General features: G+C 35.1%; 1 protein-coding gene and 1 long non-coding RNA gene across 3 annotated transcripts in view; both read left to right on the top strand.

Annotated features, from left to right (window-relative positions):
- The first annotated feature begins 677 nt into the window (after nt 1–677).
- Nucleotides 678–5,120, top strand: LOC148652044 (uncharacterized). Its single transcript, XR_015925213.1, has 3 exons — nt 678–941; nt 1,552–1,690; nt 3,596–5,120. It is a non-coding gene; the product is annotated as an uncharacterized LOC148652044 (long non-coding RNA).
- An 11,415-nt stretch (nt 5,121–16,535) lies between these two features.
- jak1 (Janus kinase 1) overlaps nt 16,536–19,002 on the top strand; it is a 38,665-nt gene continuing 36,198 nt past the window's right edge. The window contains exon 1 of one of the 2 annotated variants that reach the window (XM_088598578.1): nt 16,536–16,778. In XM_088598578.1, the coding sequence (XP_088454704.1) occupies nt 16,759–16,778 (20 nt within the window). In that variant the 5' untranslated portion in view covers nt 16,536–16,758. Of the gene's footprint in view, nt 16,783–19,002 lie in introns of both variants that reach the window. The other variant, XM_088598579.1, reaches the window with a different exon arrangement.

Genomic DNA, 19,002 nt, shown 5'->3' on the forward strand with positions numbered 1-19,002 from the left:
CTTTGGCATCCCTATAAAACATGTTGTTCTCCTGCTTCAACATTGTAGTCTGCCTATGCAGCTTTGTTGTCTCTCCATAGTGTTTTGTTCTTTTTTACACAGCATTTTGTTCTCTCCATACAGTATTCCCTAAACATAATTTTGCTGTGTCTGTATAGCTTGTTGTTCTATCTACACAGTGCTGTCTTATTCACATATAGCATTTTATAATATTTTGTACAGGGGTCAAAATAAAAAAAAACTCACAATTATGTGAGTTCGGGAACAAAACCCAGCAGGTGTGTTGTCTCCCAGTAACAGGACTGGAGAGGTCTGCATTAATAAACTGCAATCAAGGAATCCTTGTCTTGTAGTATTAGTTTACAGAATTCTGACGCACTCCTTACTTGTTCTTGATACGCAATTTGATATCTTAATTTCTTCTGAATTATATTTCTCGGAAAGAAGCAGGACAAATTGAATGTCTTTGATCGCTTTTCATCTTTACACCCTTAAATGGTCATAATGACAGGTCTCGGAAGAAGGAAAGCACAAGCCTGCATTTTTAACACCAGCTTCTCTGGCACTGACTGCCTCATCGCAGAACGACTGCTGGCGACTGGGACCAAAATGCGACAATGCAACGAAAGTAAATACGTTATAAAGCACCAAAAGTCGAGTGCAAATATATTAATAACTGAAACTCAGAAGAAAGCCGTTTAAACCGATGTCGAAACATTTGGTGACAGACCACGTCACTCTTTCTGTTTCTCCTTAGTTCGCGAGACCCGGAAGCTTTTTTTATTTTGTCACATGGTTAAAAAGAAGCTTTCAATAACAACAAAAAATGGCGACAATCACGTTGTACAATGTGGTCTTGCTGCGTCATTAGAAAATGTTCGTGGAAATACAGGGAAAAAAACAAGCAAAGTACTGAAAGGCGATGCTCAGAAGCGTTAGATGTAAGTACTCGACATGTATACTAGAAGGCGTTAAAGTTTCTCTTTTTATGAGGTCTGCATCAGGTTTGTTTACAATTTCGTTTTGAAAGGGGTGTGTGCAGCGTTGGGCGTTAGCATTCGTCTACATGGAAGTCTACAGAGACTGGCAAAAGCATAACACTAATTCTATTTAATACTGTAAATTAAGTGCATTGCAGTGCATTTTGTAAATTATTGCGAATACTATATATCTGAAGTATTTTTTTAATTACAAATCAAATTTGATTTTCCGTTACACAGCCGATAGCGCTTTATTGGCGCTTGCACGCAAAAAGTAAGTTAACGTTTTGTTTGGAAAAAATGCTTTTGTACTCGTATATATTCATTTATAGGTCTATGGGGTTTGCATGCACCTGAATGTTTACCTATGTTATATCAGCTTTGTTCTTAATAGTTCAGGATGTGGTCATCTTTTGGTGATACAAGAACTGGTGCGGTAACACATGCGTGTGCATATTGTTTGCCTATTCGTGTTTTTTTACATCGCGCAGATGTTATTTTTAATAATTTTGGCAGCTGTCCCTACAGTCCTGTGATGGCAAACATAACTAATCGAGTTGTTTACATGAAGGGCTGAGCGAGGAGGGCGGAGCGACTGGGGGAGGAGGCTTCTCTGAAGAGGCAGTGTGACTGGACTGCTGGAAAGAAACAGCGATCCGAGGGTGGAGTCGCAGCAGAGACCATAACAAGTTTGACGTGCGTGTTTCGTGGTATGTATGCATTTATGCCTTAGCCATATTATAGTAAACATCGTCTTTTTTAAAACATTCGCACGTCATTTTTGTTGTTGAAAGGCATTTACTTGATTGAATGTAAAATAACAGAAACTACAATAGCGGATACCGTACAGTACACGTTAAATTAACACGAAGCAGCACGCCTTTGTTTTGATTTTTGATAGGGCTGCTGTTGCAGTAACGTGGCATTTTGCTTTGCGCTTTATTATGTATTATCGTGTTTAATTTGAAGGGCTCATTGAAGTAAGCAGTAATAGTTCAACATTAAATGGAGATTTGCTTGACCAGTCTTATGCTCTCTTTCATGCCTGAGTCCGAGTGGATACATTTATAGGGAAGTTTGTTATATTTTACCATCCTAAAAAAAGGCTATTAAATTTGCAGTTGGAAGTTTAATTTGAACGAAGTGTACATAGGAAATGCACCTGTAGTTTAAATAAAAACATACTAACATCCAGTTTACAAGATAATTTACTTTTGTTTTCAGGTAATTGAAATTACAGCAAATAAGTGTCCAACATTTTTTAGAGGACCCTGTTACATATTATATAGGTCAATGTACTATCCTTAGTTCTGGTATAATAGAAGGTTCTGATTCAGCCATAATAAACAGGCGCTACTGTTTTAGCATGAGTAAATCAAATGTGAACTTAAATGTGAATACTGTACCTCAGGTTGTTTTCAGTCTGTTCTACAGTATCTGTGCTTGGCCAAGATTAAAATATTACATTCTGAGGAATATAATTAAGCATTTTAAACTACTCTTAAAATCCTGCTTGCTACATAAAGCTTCATAAAGCAAAACAGACCCTGAAAGGATACAAAAGTAAAATAAACAATACAGCGTGACTTATAATCTCTCGTGTTATTTCTAATGAACCATGAGTTGTAGTTAAAAGATAAAATCCTCAAAATCTCAAAGGACAATAATATCTTTTTTTTGCAGTAAAATAACATGCTTTGAGACTGTGTGGTTTTTGAATTCATAAATATCATGATGATTGTTTGCATATTTTTAAAATGCCTTTTTTCAGCAACATTGAGAATGATCCAAATAGATTTAGTGAAAAATACACTGCAAGTCAACTTTACAAAGTTCACAATTTGCTTAAATAAATTGTATGACTATCCCCGTCACAAACACCAAACCAGAAAGATTACTTCAGTGCTGAGGATATCATCTCTATTAAAATTACAAATTGCAAAAAAATGTTATTCCCTTCATTAAAACATAGTACTTTGTAAAAAAATATTTATTTTGGCAGTATTTTGCTATTCTATTTGTCAGGATCGACTACATACTGTAGACATGGTCAAGAATTAACTTGACTATTTGTTAATCTTATGTAGTGAGAAGGTTTCAGTAAAGAAGACTCTACTTTTCCTTTTAAAAACACTTCTAAGGTGCCACCTATTGTGCAACCAGGGTATTTTATCTGTGCAATTTACAGATTACTACAGAGGACAACTTCAGAGGCAAAGAATAAACCACTAGTGTCGGTGTGTTTGAAATGAAATTAAGCAGTATTAGGTTTCTGCTTGTTAATGTTTACACAAAACCAGAGCAGGGCTGAACAATAGTATGACATCCTTCTGAAGTCACTGGAGTCACTCAACAACTTATCATTAATGGACTGCACTGGTGACAAAGGAACAATAGGTTTATTCCATGCTGAAAAGAGAAGGAACGAAACACAACGTTTCAGCTGTGGAGCCTTCTTTGGGTGTAAGAAGAAGGCTCCACAACCGAAACGTTGTTTCCTGGTAGTTATGCAGCATATGTGCTGAAACCTTACTTCTGTACCTGAAACATCCTAATTCTTAGATGTGTCCCTCCAATGCCATTTGAATTTGATTGTTGAATCTTCCTTTTCACAGTTTCGAGGCAAAGGATGATGTGTAGGATTGCTTCAAGTCTGACCCCATTACACTGCGGAATCTATACCTCAGCTTGATGTGACAGGCTGCCCTGGCTCAGTTATCACAGTGCTGATGCTGTCCGTCTTAAAGGTACAGTACTGTGATAACTGAAGGATGGCAGCCATCTTGGCAGCAGAGGTCCTTCGGTGTAAAAGAAGCATGGATCTTGGATGAAAGGGCAAGAAAGGTTAGAGGGTAAAGAAGAACGGAAAACAGCTGTAAAATAAATAAAATAATTGTCTTGAGCATCGAATTAGTCACAGCTGGGAAATTCAGTTATGCTGTGCTGTTTGCATGTTCACATCATTCTGGAGAGCAGATTTTAAGAAACAAAAGTCCAAAGCATAAAGAAAGCAAACCTTTCTTTGTCCAAGAAGTATGTGTGATGTAGCTTTAAAGGTTCTTCAGGGAATTGTCCCATCGCCTCACATATTTCACCTGCACACCCTTCATTATGCCTACATTTACCCCACCAAAGAAAAACAGGAAATCAGGGCAAGTATAAATGAATTGTCACCCAACTGCACTTGGAACTGAGCAAAGATGCCCGATTTGTTTCCATCATTCTTGTTTATTCATTTTTGTAAGATTGCATCTTTTTCCTTTCGTATTTGTTTAGCAGTAACTAAACCATGCTTTACATTGTTTAAGATTATCACATGTAATGTCTGCAGTGAGGTGTACATGTAGTAAGTGATTTTAAAGCCATTTACTTTATCTCTGATAATATTGCTGGTTTGCCTTACGCTAATTTTAAGACCTATAGGGAAATATGTATTTATATCTGCTTTTTGTACTCTAAAGCATCTACTCAAATAATATTACTTTACCAGGATCTTAATATTGTTCTAAATAATAAATGAGGTTTTTCTTAATATCATGAAACATTTAACCCCTTTTACTCATTTTCTTTTATTAAGTACATCATATTACTTTAACTCTTAGATGCTAAAAACATCTATCTAATGCAGTGCTGTTTGCTGTTATTATATAGTGGTGAAAGTGGACTTAAGTTACTTATAGTCTTTAATCTTTTTTTCATAGATGTTCTATTTTCATGTCATTTTTTGTGCCTTTTTTTCTCAAATCTCATTTTTTTTATTGGATTTTTCAATAATTTACAGGTATTCAGAATCCCTGACCTCTGTGCCAACGTTGTTCCCCTAATTATATGACCATGAACACAAAAGCATTTTAAAACATGTTGTACAATTAAATTATAGTAAAAGCTAAAGGATAATTGTTATACTTAACATTGAGCACAATCTAAAACGCAGTTGCCATTAGAAAAGGGCATTCCAACAAGGGGATTTTTTTCTGTTAATTTTCCATTCAAATACACCCACTGTGCCTGCTGGCAAATATTCTGTACCTTTTTGCATTTTTAAGTTTGGTTTGAGCAGGGACAATTTTCCTAAACTTGATGCTTGAGGGGTATGTTATTTGTATTGTAATTTTATTAAAAGTGAAATGGAAAAACAAATTCTCATTGTGTTTTTCAGTATTATTATGTTGTCTTTACTATGTGCTGTGGACATGTAAAGTTGAGATCCCTGATCTGCTTCCTTTTGGTGAACATGTTTATACAGTATTTGAACTTAGAAAAATCTGAACAATTAAAAACAAGACATGTCGACCCCACACGCAGTGGTGTTCACCTCTAAGCGTCCCACGAGGGACTCCTGAAATAAAAAAAAATCAGCAATGGTAGAGGTTCTGTGCAATAAGGATTTCACATATACACATACACACACTTCTCCAGCTCAATGGACCTGCGCAGTAGAGGATTCCACATAAACAATATCAAAACAGGCCAGGAACTAATGGTGCCAGAAGAGGGAATGAGGGGCTTCCGCTTAGTACAAATATTTTTTTTGGTCAGACAAGCCAACCAGATCCATTTCAGCTGCTGTTAAGGGTCAAAATTGTAGTTATTAAACAACAACAGCTTTAAGTGAGGGTAAGGAATGGCCTTCTCTAGAAAACTGGGAAAAAAGACTTTGACAGAGCTCAGCTGCTCCCAGATTTCTCATGTTCAAGAGTGGAGAATATAATGTATGGTCACTTCCTATACCAGAGGAATTCAGAAATGTAATGTTTTTCAACCAGTAGATGTATGTAGTATATCGTGAATCCTTAAAGGGAAGACAGTGGATGCTAGAACTGAAAACAATTAACCAAGAAAGTACTTGTACTTCTTTTATAAAAAGTAAGCATGAAGATAACAGAATAACGTGTCCACTGTTCATGTCACCATCTATAGTGTTAGTTTATTGTTGTGGCATGTTATTAAGAGCAAATTTTAATACCAAGTTATCTGAAGCATTTATGCAATGGCATAATGTACAGTTGCATACAGTAGATACAGTAAGCCCGTTTTCTCCATTGCAAAATTTTAAGGCACTAATGACTTTGACTAGTTTTATACCCTGATGCAGCAGGAAAATGATCAAAAATATGTATTATACATAAATAATTATCATCAGAGAAAATCTATATGCAGTGCTGATTTTTTAAGAAAATGAATAGGAGATAGATTGATGGACAATGAGTTAGTACCTCCAAAAACAGAACAACAGAACAGGCATCCCTGATGAGTGTCCCTAGAACCAGCAAACTAAGAAGTGCACAATGTTTTAATACCACTGCTGGAGTGTTGTCTGATTGACTTCGTAAATAATCTGATCCCTAGACGATCTAAGGAATATGAGCACGCTGCAGAACAAGGAATTTAACTCTTGAGTTGAAAAATGTTTGCAAAGCAAAAGAATTGAGGCAGTTTTATACACGGTTGTCTTTTATACGGTAGATAGTAGGTTCAGAAAACATTAAGTTTTTTGGCTGAACCACATTCCCCAGAATGCTGTAGGCACAAGCAGCCGTCTTCAATCACCTGACCACTTAGGAGAAGGCAATTTTAAAAACTAGGACAGACAGGTTGGGGACAGAGGGCAGATCCAGGGCATAACAGCAGTGGGACATTTTGGCAAGCGATTTACTTCTGCATTTGAGGGGTCTTGGAGAGAGATTTAAGTTTGAAAGCCATTACACAGCTTAGATCCCCAGTATTTTTATAGAGACTATCAATAACTAAGTGTGGTTAGCAGGATGAAGAAGAGTTTAGGCTTTTGTGTGTGTATCAGTATTTTGAGTTATTTCCTTGCACTTATAAATAAAGGAGATGGGTTAGACTTCAGCTCCCCTGCAACCCAGAATTAGATGAAGTGGTTCAAAAATGGATGTTAATTTTTTTTTGCTTGTTTCATCTAATTGTAAATAGTGGCTTTCTTTATTGAATTGAATTTTTAAAATGGTATTAGAAAGATGTTCTTCCAGTATCTCCTACTTTAATGTAGTGCCGTTTCAGAGCATGTAAAAAATGTGTATACTTAAAAAGCAAGTGAACAATTTGATATTTTGCATGTTAAAAATATTTTATAAAGAGAGTAATGAAATTCCTTAAAAGATTTACATGTCCTGAATATTCTCATTTTATACTGTACGTGTAAAGATAAAATTCCCACAGAGGCAAAAGTATCACAGTTGTTTGTGTCTTAATGGTGTACAAACTTAAAAACCTTAAAAACTTAAAAAAGCATTTTTATAATTATAAAGGAATGTATATAAAATATAAATTCCATGATAGTTCAGACTTTTACTTAGTGAATTAACTAAGATATGAAAGAGAGAAATTACAATTAACCAAAATATATAAGGACGTTTTTTGTAAAGTTACTCTTTATACTGTAGACATGATGACTAGTAAAGACACACTCCAAATCAACATTTTTTAGATCAGTTTTTTTCCACAGTCTTAACTGCATTTAGCTTTTTATTAAAGTTAGGCAATATATCAATTTATCAGTTAGCTGTAACATTAGTCACTGGTTTTAGAAGGCAGTGAGGAACACAGCCACAAAATGGAAACTCACGAAACTATTTAAACAATTAGCTAATTACACCATATGAAATGTGGAGCACAGCTAATTATAAGTTAACAGTTGTAAACAATGTGATTCCTAAGTTGTTAGCACTGAAGTAACTATTAATGAGGAATTTATAACTGACAAATCTGATTAAAGGTAATAAGTAATTAATTAGTAAGGATCACTTACTGTCAGGTTATGTCCACAGATTAATGCTGTTTATGTATTATAGGTTATTTGAAGTTCATGCATGGGTTTACAACCTCTGTGCTTTGAATAACTGATGAATAAATGAAATGAAGCTTTATTGCTAATGCAAATTTAAGGCTGTTTTGTTCAATGACTGTAGTATCTCTTATGTTGGTAAAGATGCCTTATTAAAGGCAGATTAATACAGCTGTTTTGTGGTTTTCAAAATGGTTTTACAGAGAACCTTAATTTTAATATCACGGTTTTCACACGACAAAGGTACTGTAACAGGTGTTAAATTCAAGACGAGAGAACGGTTTTGAATTTTATGCTTTAATTGAACACTGCTTTCACTTCAGCCTGAGTCTTGCTCGGCTTTTCTGTTAGTTTTATGGTTTTATTTCCTTGATTGCTCAGCAGGTGTGCAAACTGAAATTTCTGATTTTATATGAATAATTAAAGGAATGTAATATTTGAAATCGTGATAATATTTGAAATTGATTATATTAGTGGATAAACTTTAAAAAACCTTTTTGGTTACTTTCTATTAAGTATCTATTTGTATCAGGGATGACAAGCTGAGTAATATTTAACTTTACAATCCTGTAGTATGGTTTCACATTTAACTCCTACAACATTACGAGCACGTTTATTTATTTAAATGCTTTAACTATATGCAGTAGAACAATTTTAAGTTCGGATAGGACCTACGCTATTCAATTCTCCACATATTGACCTCCAATTGTAAGTTATGGGAATCCCCAGAAAGGTACAACATAAAGGTCAAAACCTATCTTCTAGACGCTGTGAAGGGTGCACGTTTACAAGCCAATGAGTCTATATTTTCTCCGTGCGATATTTGAGTGGAACTTTTGCCAGTTCCGAAATGTTTTAAAAATGTTCTAAATGATCTAAAAAATAACACTAATTCGCTTTTTCAAAAGTTATTTATTATGATTAAGAGAAATCCAATATTTAACTACATTAAAGGATCGTTTAATGTCAGATTTAGGCAAAGTAAACTTTGCTACGACAAGGAGAACGGAAGCAAAAAAAGTGAAAGGAATACATTAGCGTGGATTTTTTAAAGTAAATCTGCATGTCCTTCCTCTATTTGCTCTGCAGGTTCAACATTGCTTCTTGTTTTTAGCTAATAACATTATTAAGTATGGTTATAGTTTCACCACACATTATTAATCGTAGTTTTGATCTATTGAGCATATACTGTAAGTAACTTCCCTTTTGGCTCAGGGATTGTGGAAGTTCACTAAAAAATGTTCTCCCTGTTTTGTGTGTGTGTACTGATCTGATCACTATAAGTTGTCTGAAATATATAATTTACAGTGCATGCTCTGATTTTCTTAAAGTACAAGAACGGGGTAACTTCAGGAAGGAATGCAGTGTGTGGAATGCGTTTCTGGGCATAGTGCCAAGTTCCATACCGCAGAAGGGCTTTGAGATGTCTGAGCATTTGTTTCACTGAAGGTTTTAACGTCTTCATAAAAGTAACTGTAATACACACTGTCACACTAGTAACTGTAATAGCGGTATGACAGTTCCTAAATATGGAACAAGTAAAGTTTTACTCCATGTTGAAAAGGGAAAACAAGAAAGTTTTGGCTGTGGAGCCTCACACCTGAAGAAGACTCCACAGTCGAAACGTTATGTTTCTTTTCTTCTTTTTTCAGCAGGGAACAAACCTTTACTTGTTCCTTTGCAGCCTGCACATGCTTACCTAGCTACCTCCGTGAACTAGTTCCTAAATACAGTATTACTGTATGTACTTCAGTTTCACCAATCCACTTCCTGACACAACTGTGAATTATTTTAATGTGGTATCTGCGTTGTTTGCTAAATGTATAATATATAACACATATAAAAATACATGTTAATGTGGAATTTAAAAATATAGAAATAATTCTAAAAAAATGAAAAAAATCTTGTTCATGAGTAGGGCAGCATGGTGGTGCAAAGGTTAGCATTGCTTCCTCACAGCGCTGGGGCCCTGGGTTCAATTAAAGTCCTGGGGTGCTGTCTATGTGGAGTTTGCGTGTTCTCCCTATGTTAACGTGGGTCTCTTCCAGGTGCTCCAGTTTCCTCCCACAGTCAAAAAACATACCGATAGGTTAACTGGCTTCTGGGAAAATTGGACCTAGGTGTGAGTTTTTGTTTGACTGTGTTTGTCTGCCCTGTGATGGACTGGCGTCCTGTCCAGGGTGCATCCTGCCTCATGCCCGTGGGTTACTGTGACAGGTTTGGGCATCCTGAATTGGAAAAAGCAGTTAGAAAATGGATGAACGGCATTGAGCAGGTCAGCACAATGGTGTTGTGGTGCTCCCTCACAGTGCTGGGACCCTGGGTTTGGTTCCTGAGGCGTTGTGTGGAGTTTGTATGTTCTCCCTGTGCTCCTGTGGGTTTCCTCCCACAGTCCAAAGACAGGAGGACAGGTTCATTGGCTTCTGGGAAAACTGACCCTAGTGTGAGAGTGTGTGTATTTGGGTCTGCGTGGGGTCTGTGAAGGAATAGCATCCTGTCCAGTGTGTATCCTGCTTTGTGTGTGTTTCTTGGTAGGACAGGCTCTGACTCCCCTGCAACCTTGACTTGGCTTAAGAGGTTAGAAAGTGGATGGAAGGATGATCTTGAGTACAATGGGATACTCATCAAGGTTGTCGGACCTGGTTATGTGGTTCAAAGCCTTTCAGATTATACACTCTTGACATTTTAAAGTTTATTCGCAATGTTTATGACTTCTCTGAAGACAAATATCATATCTTGATTTCCTCAGGTAATACATGTTCAATGCATTTTATAATTTAAACATGAACTATATAACACTGTGGAAGCATGACAATATTAAACAGAACAGCATAGATGTGGTGGAAGTTTTGCATGTCTTAGAAGCACTTTAACTTTCTGGGGTCAGATGGATATCACACACAGCACTCAACTATAAACAAGGGTTATTTAATTATACCAAGTTATTATAGACTAAGTTAATTATTTCATTCTATTAAATGTAAGATTGAGGAAAGAAAAACTTTAAATATGCTTAACTTAAGGATCACCTTATGGAATAGTATTGTACATACAGGATTATATTGTAGATATCTAGGATTCTAGAAAACATTCAATGTTAATTTTCTTATGAACTTGGTTAGCTGTTGAATGAGAAACTGCAGTAATGGGTTTAAATGGATCATAACTTTGATAAGAGTCTATATAAAAAATATGTTTTGTGTTATGTAGTTTAAAATAAAGCATGCTTTTGTATTGAAAACACAATGCAGTGGACCTAAAATTGTACAGATTGTCACAGTGGAGCACAATAGTGGTCAGTATTAGAGAATGGCTATACTGGTCCTGGAAGGCCATTGTGACTGTGAGGTTGGATTCCAACCCAGCTCTTAATATCCAAAAGCAGTTTAATGGGACCAATTTAACAACTTCGCCCAGCTCTTTAGGTGCTACTACCTCTAAAAGAGCTGAGAGAACCCGCAGATAAACTTTTGTACCACAGGTCCAGGGAGAGCCCAACCCTGATATAGTTTTTGGTACAGTGAATAAACTAGTCAGGTTCACAGATAACACCAAAATTCCACAACTGCAAACACTGCAGAAGCTGCAAAGGCATATACAGCATGCCTGGCAGACGACATGGACCAGATCAAGAGGACATGATTCAAGAACCTCCATGGTATTGTCAAAGTCAACCCAATAGACTTCTTCAGGAGCAACAGCGAAACACCAACCAAAGGACACAAATGGGAACTCAGGGAAAATGTACAGTATTTAAAACAGAGAACCTTTTTATGCAGAGGGCCGTGGGAGTCTGGATCAAGCTGACCACCTCTCACTATATAAACTTGCTTAGTTCAACACCCCAGTTTTTAAACGAACCTTCACCAGGGTCATGGTAACAACTCAAAATAAAGTTCTTAACAATCAAATCACTCATTCTGCAATGTGGCATTGTTAACAATAGTATTAATATTTTGAATATGAATTAAAAATGTATATTTTATATAAATATATACATATAAAATGTAGCTACTAATATTTGAAGCTGTAGCATTAAAAGGGGCATAATTATGACCAATAAACTTCTTATCTCTTGCCTTATATTTAGAAATTACATCAACATCTTTCAATTAACAAGCTTATTGATCCAATTTAATGATTCCCATATAAGGTGGAACAAAAATCAAAAAACATTTTGGCTTTCCTTAGGTTTGGCGAATTCAACCTATCCCTGGAACCCCATTATAGATTTCAGACCCAAAATGATTAATTTCAAACTAGACTACAGCAGTTTAGAGACAGACACGTATGCAATTTTCATTTTAAAAATATGAAAATCAAGTGTTTAATTTGTTATATACCATGCAAAATGTGTAGTAAAATTGTATACATTATCATTTATTTTATTATACTGACACGAATGTCTTCCCTTCAACATAATGATCACCTCCTTAAGTCGTTGCGGACAGGTATGGGAAAGATTTTCCCCCGAAATAAAATAAACAATGCAATTTATCACAATATTACTTTTACTACTCAAAATGACATATCGCACGAAACAGAATTAAGACGCCCACGCAAGTTTCGTGTACTAGGGGTTTCATGGAATCTGATCGCTTGGTTACATATTTTAGCTAAAATCGTCTTGCGCGTGTCAGCATAAAGTCGATATTGTTCATATCAATTTATTGATACGTTTCAATAAATTGATACAATATGTTACCGAGCAAAGAAGCTTACAAAGCTATTTCAGACTTTTCTCGGTAAACTGCATCCCACAGTTTCTGGCAGTGACGTAATCTTGACGCATCACATATAGAAACGGGAAGTCCCTCCTTCAAATACGGACCCTATGCTTTTGGGTCTTAATGTCCGCAGAATTGATCACGTAAACCGCATTGCACGACCTGGCTCTTCTGCGTCGTGGTTCTCATATTTATTATCTAGCGCACACTTTTTACAACATATTTAAACATTATAGAGGCGACTGAAAACGAGTTAAGTTTGAGATAGCTATAGATGATTTTAATATATGAATGAAACGGTTAATAACCAAATTACAAGCAGAACCCTCATTGCACGGCGGCTGTGTTCTGATAACATCGAGAGTGTTGAAAAATGGTGTGTGACATGCCGATTATTTTTTTCTTTTAGTGTAATAACCACAATGCTCTTGAAATGGCGGTGCATGGGGCCGAGGTGCTTCATTTGATTTAATATTGGTCTCAAAACTAAATCTGAAAGCTTCCTATTTTGAACTACGAAAAGAGTAGTGATGAAAAATGAGAATTTTGCATTATATATTTTCACTGACTTACATATTTTAAAATAGATCAGTTCTATCTTGCAAATCACAGAAATGTTGTATTTTCTTATTCTATTTCCCGGTTTGTTTAAAATACATGATATGGATTGTGGCAAATTAGAAAATAAAAAAAATATTCCAAAATGTAATCCACTTCTGCACTTCAATCATTATCTTGTTTCATAAAATATTCCAGTTAATGTTGTTTCTCCTGTAACTCTCGTTTCCTCATCAAGGGTTAATTACATTTCAGTTAAATTTTGCTGTACAGGGTCAATATGGTTTGTTTAATTGGTAACCCAATTTATAAATAGTTAAAAATAGAAATATTTCTAAATACCTTCAAAGTTGAGGATCATATGACCAATCTCTGATATTGAGGCAGTGTGGAAAAATCTTGAAATAATGCACTTTGAATTACTATTATGACCCCATTGAATCCAGGTAAACATACATTAAAGACCATTTATAAATTCTATATACTGTACCAAGTAAACTTCAAAGTCCATATCACAATTATAATGTTTTCTTTGCACACTCACAGTGGTTTGAAATGAATGGACTGATCTGATTGCGATTCTTAAGATACAGGGTGCTTGCGCAATATTCAATTAAATTCAGTTCAAGGTGCTTTATTAGCATGACCGATGGGTACAATCAGTGTTGCCAAAGCAAATAAAAATAATAAAATTAACAGGAATCAAAACAAAAAATAAAAGTAAAATATTCTCTGACTTTACTCTTCAGCTGATCCCAGGTGACCTTTCTATTTAGGTCCTTTGTATGGAAATACTGCTCTTTGAATCATGGTGACTCAAGGTACTGTCTGCCTGTATCACTTCCATGCTATAAAGAACTGTCTAAAGTTGTATTTACTGACTCATGCATTCAGGTGTTAGTACATATTATAAAAGTTTATACAGTATCTGTACACATTCCTGCATGTTCACCTCAAACAAAACATTCAATCGTACAATGTTCTATTACTCTCTGTTCAAGTAAAAGAACAAATTGGGTGGCCAGTGCTTGGATTAGGAATTTGTGGTAAATATGTAAGCATTTCTGTTTCTGGGAATACACGTCAGAACAACGTTGCGTTGTTGAGAGCTTTATTATGCCCTTTTTTTCTGTGTGTTTCTGGTAAAAAAATCTACTGCTTTACTGTAACAGCCAGTTGTAATTGATTTTGTAAACCATTTATTGTAAATTAAATATTAAAAGCACTTTACTGATGCAGAAAGGAGAATGACATCAAGAACATCAGGGGTCTAAAACTGTGGCGTTAACACAGATCTTGAGTGCTGACTATAAATCATTTGGAGAGATGCATTTGTCTTTGACACTAGTCTCTCTTGGATATGCATCTTAACTAAACTGTTAATCCCTTCTAAATTCCAAGTTTATACTGTATGTAAGCAGATTCCGTTGCTCCTGTATCACTGTATCTATTGCAGATTGAAGAGTTGATGTATCATTAAAATCAAATACTCCAGGTCTAAAAGATTTAAACCTTATGCAATGATTAAGGAAATGCAAGAGGAACAAAAGTCACTGATTTCTGGATCAGGAATTCATTTGCATAGATATGCCACATGACTATTATTTCTTCTCGTAAAAGAAACGTCACGGAAGACAAAAAGACATTGTAATAAAGACTGGGTTTTTGGGCCCCTTGACGATCCTTGTTAATCATCTCTGTGGGTCAAATATGAAACCCATTAAGTGCTGATTTTTGCATGATATTTGGTAATACCGACCACAAAACGAATGTTTGTTTTGTGAATTGTAGAATGCTTTTCTTAATTGTTTCAAATAGTATGTTTCAGATGTGTAACGTTAATGATTTTGATGCCTTAGGTTGGTGTTCACTTGTATTTTTCTTGTGAAAACCAAACCTGCAAAAGCATTAAAAGTCAAGAGTGGTGAAGATGCAGTATTGACAACAGTCCAAAGAGCCACTTATTCTTGTAAGAGCTAGATTTATTCTAGGAAATACGAATCTGCACATCTACTGACAACCTAGGTAATGGATATATACTGTAGGTGCTTGAGATATTTACATGCATTTATGAATCAATCAATTCATGATTATTCAATTTACAAATATGCTTTCATACAAACATTTTAATTTAAATTATGAAAAAGTAATTAGGTATATATGACTTAATACTAAAATATATTTAAGAAGTAGTTTGTTGTAATTGATTCTGTTGAGAATTCTGTCTTCATGTAATAAGTATAAATCCATTAATTTGTGCTAGGGAGATGTAGAGTATTGTTCCTCAGAATAAATATTTTGCATTGTAATATTTTTACTTTTATTATACATTTGTGAAATATACCCTGATTAAAACAGAAATCTTAGATATGTATGTATATTCACTGAGACTTTATTATTGAATTTGTATTACTTCAAATTTGTTTTTGCATTGAAGCAATATCTCTATAGCTACTTTCAGATACTAAGTCAATATTAATGCTAAATAGGAATGCCTGAAACATTATTAAAAAAGGTCTACCTAAAAATGTGTCTTTTGCCAAAATCAATTTATATTGTATTCTCAAACTGTGTTGCTAATCTATTTGATAACATACCTTAAGTATGCTAGTGCATTAATATGTTCATAGTAAAAGTATTAATCATATTTTCTGCTGTTTAACTGATCAAGATAGAAATGGTATCGCTATTCTTAATGTTTTCACAGAATCCATGAATTCTGAAAGCTTTACATCTATTGAAAACTTTACAGTGAATGCCTCCTGACTAATATAAGAAATACTGAAGTGATTTAATGTGAAAAGGTACTAATGTGTTATCTTTAAAAGAAATAAACCCATTTGTAGTTATTTTGCTCATTGCATGCAATATAAAATGTGCTTGTTCAAACTGACAGTATTGCAGTTTGTCACATTTATATTAAGCAGCATCAATAATGTTTTACCTTAAAAAAGTTTTTTTTTCTGCCAGTCAAAACAACCAACCAGAAAGGTGTACATTTTAAAATATTTAGTTTAAAGTTTGGGACTGCAGATTTTCATGTCATTAAACAGTTTGTAAATGTAACTAATGTTAGTACTGAATATGAGAAACTCAAAATTACATAGTATATAAGTATTAATTGATTGGTGTGTGTCTATTTAAAAAGGTCCCATTTTAAAGATCTGGCTAATGAGGGGTTAAGTTCTTTGATCTTTGCATCTTTTGGTCTGGTAGTTTTAACCACACGCAGACAAAGGTAAAGTTGATTCCGTGTCAGGCTATAACAGCTAGAATATATATACTGTAGGTGCAAGTACATGAAAGTATTAAAATTGCTTCCTGCTAGGGCCTGGCTGGATAAGATCTGTTGACAAATACATTTCATATTCATTACTCTTTGACACCTTCAGGGTTAAACCGGTCGATATCCGAAGAGACTGAAAGACCAAAGAACCAATCAGCAACCTCTTACACGCAAGCCTGTACGCACTGTTTTCGGGAATCTGGAGCTCTTGACAGGAAGAGTTCGTGGAGTGGAAGACGTACAAGTTCCGATCGGCTGGATGTACGGAGAACCGAACTAAGAAGGTTCATTTTTTGGGAATTTATTTTTAATCAAGTTCTGATAGAATCAATACGCCATCAAACAGCTTGTCGTATGAAAAAATAGGTTTCTGACGATCCTTTCCGAGAGGAGTTGTTAATGGCCAGACAGATACGGAAGTAGGTAAGTTGTCTCTTAATATTCTTTTTTTACAACCTCATTGTTCGCAGATGTCTTTAAACATTAAAGTTTCGTAACAAATCCTTAACTTTGTCCTATACGTAACGTCCAGGGGCAACAATCGCTAGCCTACAGTATATTACCAAGCAGCAGGGCAGTTAAGGGAAATACCAGTAGTGGTGATTAATTGAGGGGAAAGCGTGCTGCACACACACGAAGACGGTGTATCAAGACAAATGATAAAAGTGTAAAAACGTGTAGCAACTGGAATTCTTAAGTACAAGTCGTTGCTAATATAGCCGATAATCAATAAGCTTTCGAAATCTTTGTATTAAGTTCAGGAGTTTCTTTTTCTATGCGCTGAAGACTTCAGTGAAATGTCGCAATTAAAGTTGGGACAGTAAGAAGCGCTTCTGAGGAAGTTTACCAAAAACTTGTATTATTGTGTCAGTTCTTTTTATCCTTTTTATTGCGATCAATCGTCACAACAAAATGGGTCAATGGGTAAAGGATTTATATGTATTCCAAATATGCTAATAAACATTTTAGGTAGTACATTGTATATTATAATTTAATTTAAAGAATAAAACATCCTGTTTTAGAGGTGGAGACTCAAATATATTTACGTTACGTGATTAAGAATAGCATAATTCATCGCAAACTTTTTTTTACAGAAAAGTAACAGTGAGGTTTACGCTAGTTTTATTGGGGATGTCTTGTTACTCATAAATTATTGGTCAGGATTTTTTGTTGTCTTCTGTTCCAGGAATGTATTCTAAGATTAGCACACCCCTTTTTTTCCCCTATCGCGCTTCGAGAGGGAATAAAGAATAAAAAAACGAGTCGTTATGTAAATAGTCAGGGAAAACCCTGAGAACAGGCCTCTGTTTCAGTGTGCCTTCCCTCGAGAACAGCTTTCAACAGAATATGTACTGTATGTAGTTTCTTCATAACCTGAACTTTGGGCTTCTTCGGTAAGCAATACAAATGATACAAAACGATACACGAAGCAAATTTCAAGTACTGAAAGTTTTTTTAACACTTCGTTTGATTTTTATTACTAAAGGGTTCAATGGGCTGTACTGAAAAAGTTCAGTGCAAGGATCTGAGAAAATGTCCCTTGGCATTGTGTTAAGATGTTTTTTACAATACATTTTATGTGCAATGCTCCCTTTTAGAGCAGTATTCTTTGCTTTAAACCTGGTATTTCTGAAGTAAAATCAGATAAAATAAAGTTTCAAGAAACGCACACGCACAGTACGCTCTTCTATTTTAAAATAATGCAATTGCTAAACCTATAGTTAGGCATGAAAAATAATGCAGATATTGCAAAAACGTTTACTGAATAAATTGATTCAACAAACGGAAATCTACAATGGGTTGTAACCCAGTGTTGCAACCCACTCTGGTCATTCGCGATTAACGCGGAAAGTATATTTTTAATTTTCTGACCTATTGTAATTTATGAGCTTTGAATTCTTGTCCGTTCTGCTTTGGCTGCCGAGACTTGGGATACATACAGTAAACGGCCCTTTTCAAGAAACAGTATCCAGCCCTTTTGATGAGCTGGCGCGGTTTGCTCTTCACTTGGGAAATGAATAATATGCGCTCTTTTTAAACGCAAAAGTTAAACAATATTAAAAAATACTGATATTTGTTCTTAGAGTCTCCTTTCGATAAACGAATTCGATGTTTCTTCTTAAAACATCTGTTGTACAGGGTATATACACGAAAATAACAACTGTCTATTAAAATAAGTGTAGTTTTCTGGTTTAAGTAGTGTATAATTCAGCATAGGTGTTAATTAAAAACTTTTAATAAAAATAATCAAAATATCCCGACTAAGATGTAGGGTATTTCAGCAGCCTAGTGAAACAATAATTAAAGCCGTATCCCCTTTATTTGGCAATTTTATGCAAACAACGGGGTTGCAGAAGTATTTATCCGCTCACATTCACGCAGTTGAGCATAACTAGAGACGGTCATGAGTATTACACAAAACTTCGGTAACCCGTGAACTCTTGGCTACAGGTGGTTATATGATGTGAAAAGTCGTTTCGTTATTGAGTAGGTTTAAATTGAGAATGTTTTAAATTTTTCACCTCTATGAGAATGCTAATAAAGATGACTTACAGAAACACTGATCTCGAAGGCTTTTTTACAGTAAATGATCTCATAACTCAAAATAGCTGCACTTCTTGTTGCCTGCTGAATGACTACTAA

The sequence above is a fragment of the Lepisosteus platostomus genome, chromosome 11, assembly GCF_059453375.1.
Source record: "Lepisosteus platostomus isolate fLepPlt1 chromosome 11, fLepPlt1.hap1, whole genome shotgun sequence".
Classification (NCBI taxonomy): Eukaryota; Metazoa; Chordata; class Actinopteri; order Semionotiformes; family Lepisosteidae; genus Lepisosteus; species Lepisosteus platostomus.